This window comes from Delphinus delphis, chromosome 7 (genome assembly GCF_949987515.2).
Source record: "Delphinus delphis chromosome 7, mDelDel1.2, whole genome shotgun sequence".
Classification (NCBI taxonomy): Eukaryota; Metazoa; Chordata; class Mammalia; order Artiodactyla; family Delphinidae; genus Delphinus; species Delphinus delphis.
Window position 1 is genome coordinate 467,989 of NC_082689.1, and position 6,000 is coordinate 473,988.

Below are 6,000 nucleotides of genomic sequence, written 5' to 3' on the forward strand. Positions count from 1 at the left end.
CAGGTGATGAAAAGTGGATACTGTACAATAATGTGGAATGGAAGAGATCGTGGGGCAAGCGAAATAAACCACCACCAACCACACCAAAGGCTGGTCTGAAGGTGATGTTGTGTATATGGTGGTACTGGAAGGGCGTCCTCTATTATGAGCTCCTGGAAAACCAGACGGTTCATTCCAACAAGTACTACTGCCAGTTAGACCAACTGAAAGCAGCACTCAACAAAAAGTGTCCACAATTAGTCAACAGAAAGCACATAATCTTCCATCAGGATGATGCAAAACGGCATGTTTCTTTGATGACCAGGCAAAAACTGTTACATCTTGGCTGGGAAGTTCTGATTCATCCATCGTATTCACCAGACATTGTACCTTCGAATTTCCATTTATTTAGGTCTTCACAAAATTCTCTTAATGGAAAAAATTTCAATTCCCTTGAAGACTGTAAAAGGCACCTGGAACAGTTCTTTGCTCAAAAAGGTAAAAAGTTTTGGGAAGATGATATTATGAAGGTGCCTGAAAAATGGCAGAAGGTAGTGGAACAAAAGGGTGAAAACGTCGTTCAATAGAGTTCTTGGTAAAAATGAAAAATGTGTCTTTTATTTTTATGTGAACACCGAAGGCACTTTTTGGCCAACCCAATATATGTGAAATTTAAAAAAAAAGAAAGAAAACTCACAGAAACAGAGTAGAATGCTGGTTACGGGGGGCTCAGGTGGGGGAAATGGGCAGATGTTGCCCAGTGGGTATGAACGTCCAGCTGTAAGATGGACAGCGTGGCACTAGAGTTGACAGGGCGGCACTAGAGTTGACAGTGCTCTGTTATATTAGTGAAATTTGCTAAGAGGAAAAAGATGTAACTGTGAGGTGATGGATGTATTAACTGACCTTATTGTGGTAAACATTTCACCATGTACACATGTATCAAATCGTCATGTATCAAATCATCATGTTTCAGCTTAAACCTATGCAGTGTTACATGTCAGTTATATCTCAGTAAAGCAGGGTGCAAAGGAGGGGAAAGGAGCCAGTGCCGGCAGCAAGCAGACTGCACCTGTTCTAATTCTTCTTTTTGAGTTGGAGTGGAGTTGCTTCACCGTGTTGTGTCGGTTTCTGCTGTGAGTGAAGTGAATCAGCTGTACATGTACCTACATCCCCTCCCTCTTGCAAGTCAGTGAGGGAAACGCGAGGCCTGCACTGTCTGTAGTCCTCCAACAGTGTCCTGATGTCCTTGTGTATCAAACGCATCCCCTTTCTTCATGACTCAGCCCCCTCCTTGATGCCTCAAGGGTTGTATGGGTGGCTTCTTGGTTTTTTTATTTTAGGACCTAAAACAAAGTCAGATCCATCTAACTCTCTCCTGGCCTTTCCTTCTCCACCTTTTCCCCACGGGACAAGACATAACAGGAACAAGAAATCATTAAAACATCAGGAAGTTCTCACATCGAGTTTCTCTCTACCGTAATATTTCTCTTTGGTCTGTGCAGTCGAGGAAAAGTGAGCACACTTGGCTAAAGTAAGAACTCGTGTCGTTGTCAAGATGGCCTCTGTCCCTGTGTTCAGAGGCTCCTTGGAGTTTGCCTTTGCCATCGGAGCTGGGCCCCAGCTGTGCAGGCTTCTCTCCAGAATGCGGCTCCTGCAGCTTCTGCTCTACCCAGTGGCCCCAACAGGCTCCACTTTGAGGGTTTAAAGGCAAACAGTTGCTTCCAGCCCCACCTTGTTTAAACTTGTTTAAACGAGGGTCAGTCTGCAGTTCAGGTGGATTCTCATCCTGAGGGTGGACTTGGCATGACCTCAGGATCATCGTCGGCAGAGGCCGTGGGCGCCGCAGGAGGTCTGGTTCTGAGCCTGAGCGATGTCATCTACGACCTGCCTCAACTTTAAATTCTGCCGAATAACTTTCATTTGAAGAGAAAACTAGCACAAGAAATTTCATCCAAGAGGCCACCAAGCCCGGAGGAACCTAACAGGTGACTCCCGGGCACGGGGACACGCTGCAGTAGCAGTGTCGTCGCTGAGGCCACCTCGATGAACACAGTCCCGAGTGTGCGCTCCGGTGGCCGGGCAGCCCTCACACACCCTCTCGCTGGGACCTGGGGAGGTCGTGGGGGACCAGCGTCTCCGCCATGGGGTCTCCCCCGTGACTGTCTCCCTCCTTTTGTTGCCCTGTGTCTTGCTGCCCGGTGGCTGTTACCGGATGTTCACAGACTTCGGCACACAGAAGCAGAGCCGAAGGGCGAGGGAGCGGCCGCCCTTGGGTCAGCACACGGTGAAATGGGCTGTGTCCTCGTGGCGTGGCCCGCAGCCCCTGCGGCATCGCGGAGGCGGGACGGGGGATGCAAGGCTACGCGAGAAGCCAGGTAGTCCTCAGGTGCTGGTTTTCGGGTGTGACCGCAGCCTCAGCCCGTCGGGCGGGCTCCGTGTGAGAGACACGCAGTGTCTTCCCTTTAACGTGGAAAGGTTCAACGGGGGGCGGGGGGCCCACCTTCCGTTCCCTGGGGAGGCATTTCCTTTGCCCCCGCCTGCGCTCCCCCTGCACGTGTGGTGCTGGGCGTCTGGCATGAGGGCGAGAGCCAGCGTCCTGCATCGGTGGTGGGGTGTCGGGGGAACAGGTGCCCCGCAGGCCGTGGGCTCTGAGGACAGGCGGCTGCTGTCCTGTGGAAGCTGAGCGCGTGGCCCGTGGTGTGGGGAACACGGGCTTTGTTTCTCTCCACTGCACTTCTGTTTCCTCTGCAGAGTGGTTTCAAGGGTAAGAGCCTTGACTGTTTGTTTGTTTTGTTTTTTGCGGTACGCGGGCCTTTCACTGTTGTGGCCTCTCCCGTTGTGGGGCACAGACTCCGGACGCACAGGCTCAGCGGCCATGGCTCACGGGCCCAGCCGCTCCGTGGCGTGTGGGATCTTCCCGGACCGGGGCACGAACCCGTGTCCCCTGCATCGGCTGGCGGACTCTCAACCACTGCGCCACCAGAGAAGCCCCGACTGTTTGTTTTTCAATTAAATTCCAGAACAAAGGCTGTGGAGTTGAAGAAGCAAGTCACGTGTGAGAATGTCGGCCCGCCACCCGTCTGCTTTCTATCTCTCTGTCCACCTCATCTGGGGCTGTGCCCTCCCGTCCTGCCCTCTGCAGCCCTCTCCCGTCCTCAGCCGTTACCGTGGCGAGGACAGCGCGTTGACCTTTGACACCTGTGGATGGTGGCAAGGACCTTAGGACAGGGCTGCTCAGACCACCACGCGGTGTGGTCCCTGGGGCTCAGGGTGGCAATTCTGAGGCACCGGGTCTGGGGCGGAGCCTGAGACTCTGCATTTCCAGCAGCCGCCCAGGTGGGGCTGGTACCTGGAGCCCACCGAGTAGCAGGGACGTAGGACACTGACTCTGTGTCCTCCTCCCGCCTCTGCTTCCGCTGTCACGTGTTGTGAGGACGCACGCACAGTAGACCCCGCAGGGTTGTGCAGATGCCAGTCAGCCCTCGGCGCAGCACTTGGGTGGCGCACGGCTTTCCATACGTTTATCCTTGCTGTTGCTCTTCCTTTGTTCCTGCGTCTCTGCTTCCACCATTTTCCTTAAAACCTGAAGAACTTCCTCTAGTGTTTTGTGTAAAGAAGCGGGGGGTCCTGCTGGTGGTGAATTCTCTGTGGATTTCTTGTCTAAAAATGTCTTTATTTTGCCTTCACTTTTGAAGGGTATTTTCACTGCAACCAGAATGCCAGGGGGACAGTTATTTTCATTGTTTTGAAGATGTCCTTCCTTTGTCTTCTAGTTTCCATCCCTTCTGTTGAATTTCTTGAATTCTAGACATCGCGCGTGAAAACCGCGGGTGACTTGAGGCCTGTTTGATGTCGTCTCCCACCAAAGGGCACTTCTTGCGCTTCTGGTGGTTTGTCCAGGAAGAGCAGGTCCTGTCCACAGAGATAGCACTACTTTGAAACCGGACTTCCCAGTCTGTTTCTGGGGAACTCTTACTCCTGGGGTGCGGCCCTAAGGGGGTCCTGACCAACAGCCGGGCGGTTTTCCGCGGCCCCTCCTTCTGGACGCCGGGCAGCAGTTCCAGAGGGTGGCCCGTGCAGCGCAGCCCCGTGGGTTAGGGCGCACCCACCCGGCTCCCCAGCCTCTGGGTGGCCTCTGAGAGTCAGCACCGGCCTTGGGGGGACAGCTGCTCTGAGCTGGGTCTCTCCCCTGCACGCCCTTCCCCCTGAGGCCTTGGCCTTGTAGCCTGGTTGCTTTAAACAGGCTCTGGAATCCGGCTTTCCTCTCTTCTCTGCCCGACGGTCGCTGGGGCCTGGCCAGCACGGGTTCTGACGCTCGTGGGCCCCCACCCCCGCCAGTTCTGGCGCCAGGTAGCCACCCCTGGAGGCGGCTTCCACAGTCCTCGGGCTTTCACCCTCTGTCCACAGACGTTCCAGGCAAACCCGTTTTCTCATCGGGGGCTCGGGTGCTGCAGGTCTGTGTTACTGTTAGAAGCAGCTGCCGTAATTGGCCCTGATGAATCGGGGGTTCCAGAAGTGCTGGTACCGAGTTTTCTGAGAACACATTTGGCATCATTTCAGGCTGTGTAGGGAGGGACGCGCTGGACAGCCGGCCCCTAGGCAGACGGCGAGGCTGACGCCCGCGCTCACCTCCGGACGTTTGGGAACAGCTGAGCGGCAGGGAGACGGCACGGGCCAGGGGTCCGGACGCCCATCACGGCTGCCGGCCGAGTGTCTGTCACCCACTGGCGGGGACTCTGCCTGGCTCACAAGCCCCTGACACTGAGGTGAAATGTTGCAGCTGCCGCGGGAGTGTGTGGCCTGTGGTGGCACCTCAGCGGTCGTTGAATCTTTGGAAGGTGAAATTAAGGCGTTTTGTATTTGTTTTGTTCTGCTCAGATTACCCGAAAATTCAGGCTGAATTCCGAAGGCAAACTTGAACAGACGGTCTCCATGGCAACCACTACGCAGCCCATGACTCAGCATCTGCATGTCACCTACAAGAAGGTGACCCCATGACCCCAGGTAGAGCTGAGTCCGGTGGGGCTGGCCTGTGTGGTGACACTTCAGCTTCTCAGCAGACGCCGCAGCAGGTGTGGGTGTGGCCACAGGTCACCGTGGGTTCAAGGGTGTTGCCACGTGTCCCTGTAATGGCACAGAAAAACCAAATAAAAGGCCTTTATTTTTATGGCTAAGCATTTTGAATATTATCACTTGCGTAGACTGCGTTTCTTTCATCTGCTGGTGACTATTTGTTTTCAGAGTCGTTTCCCTAAAAAATTAAAAAGGGGTGACTCTTTCTCTCCTTTCCTTCCTGCAGTTTTGACAAGATCTGAAAATGTTTATAAATCTACGGTAGTCAGCAACAAGGTGAAGAGAAGGTAGGACAAAAAGAATTGCAGCGAATTTTCCTTTACTTTTAAAGAGCTGAGAGTGTAACGACCCCATTTCCATGTGGACGAAGGGCATTCCCAAGGCGAGAGGGTGGTGGTGAATTTATCATCATTCTGTAAATTTGATTTAGTCTCGGCAATATAATATTACCTTCATTTGTTTGTTTACGATGGAAGTTTCCAGACATACACTGACCCCCTGGACCTCACCCCGTTCCAGCTCCTGCCAGCATGTCCCCACACCGGTGGTTCCGTCTGCTCTTCCCCCCTTTTTGTGGCTGGAGCATCTTAAAGCGAATTCCACACACAGTGTCCCTTCTCTCGAACACTTCAGCATGTGTGTAAAAGCAAAACAGAGCCTTTCTCTTTTCCTGAACACAGCACAGCATCAGGGGCCTCACCGGGAACATAGACACGGGGTGAAAGGAGGCCGCGCTCAAGAGCAGGGGTCAGTGTCTGCAGCCACACACCCCCACACACCCCACACCCTGGGGACAAAAGGGACTACCGGGGTGGGGGGGTTGTCAGTACCTGGGAGCGCAGAGGAGGGACCGGGGCTGGTGCCGAGCCCTCAGAGGAGCGTGGCTGGAGTGTGAGGAAGGCGGCCGGCCCCCTGCGTGCAGGGTGGACGTGGTGGCTGGGCTGG

At 54.1% G+C, this 6,000-nt stretch overlaps 1 protein-coding gene across 4 annotated transcripts in view; it reads left to right on the forward strand.

Moving 5' to 3' along the window:
- The window catches only part of THAP4 (THAP domain containing 4), a 41,309-nt gene extending 35,815 nt beyond the window's left edge, over positions 1–5,494 (forward strand). For 3 of the 4 annotated variants that reach the window (XM_060015761.2, XM_060015765.1, XM_060015764.1), the window contains one exon: positions 4,861–5,171. In XM_060015761.2, the coding sequence (XP_059871744.1) occupies positions 4,861–4,980 (120 nt within the window). In that variant the 3' untranslated portion in view covers positions 4,981–5,171. Of the gene's footprint in view, positions 1–4,860; positions 5,172–5,281 lie in introns of those variants that run through there. The other variant, XM_060015762.2, reaches the window with a different exon arrangement.
- Positions 5,495–6,000: the final 506 nt, after the last annotated feature.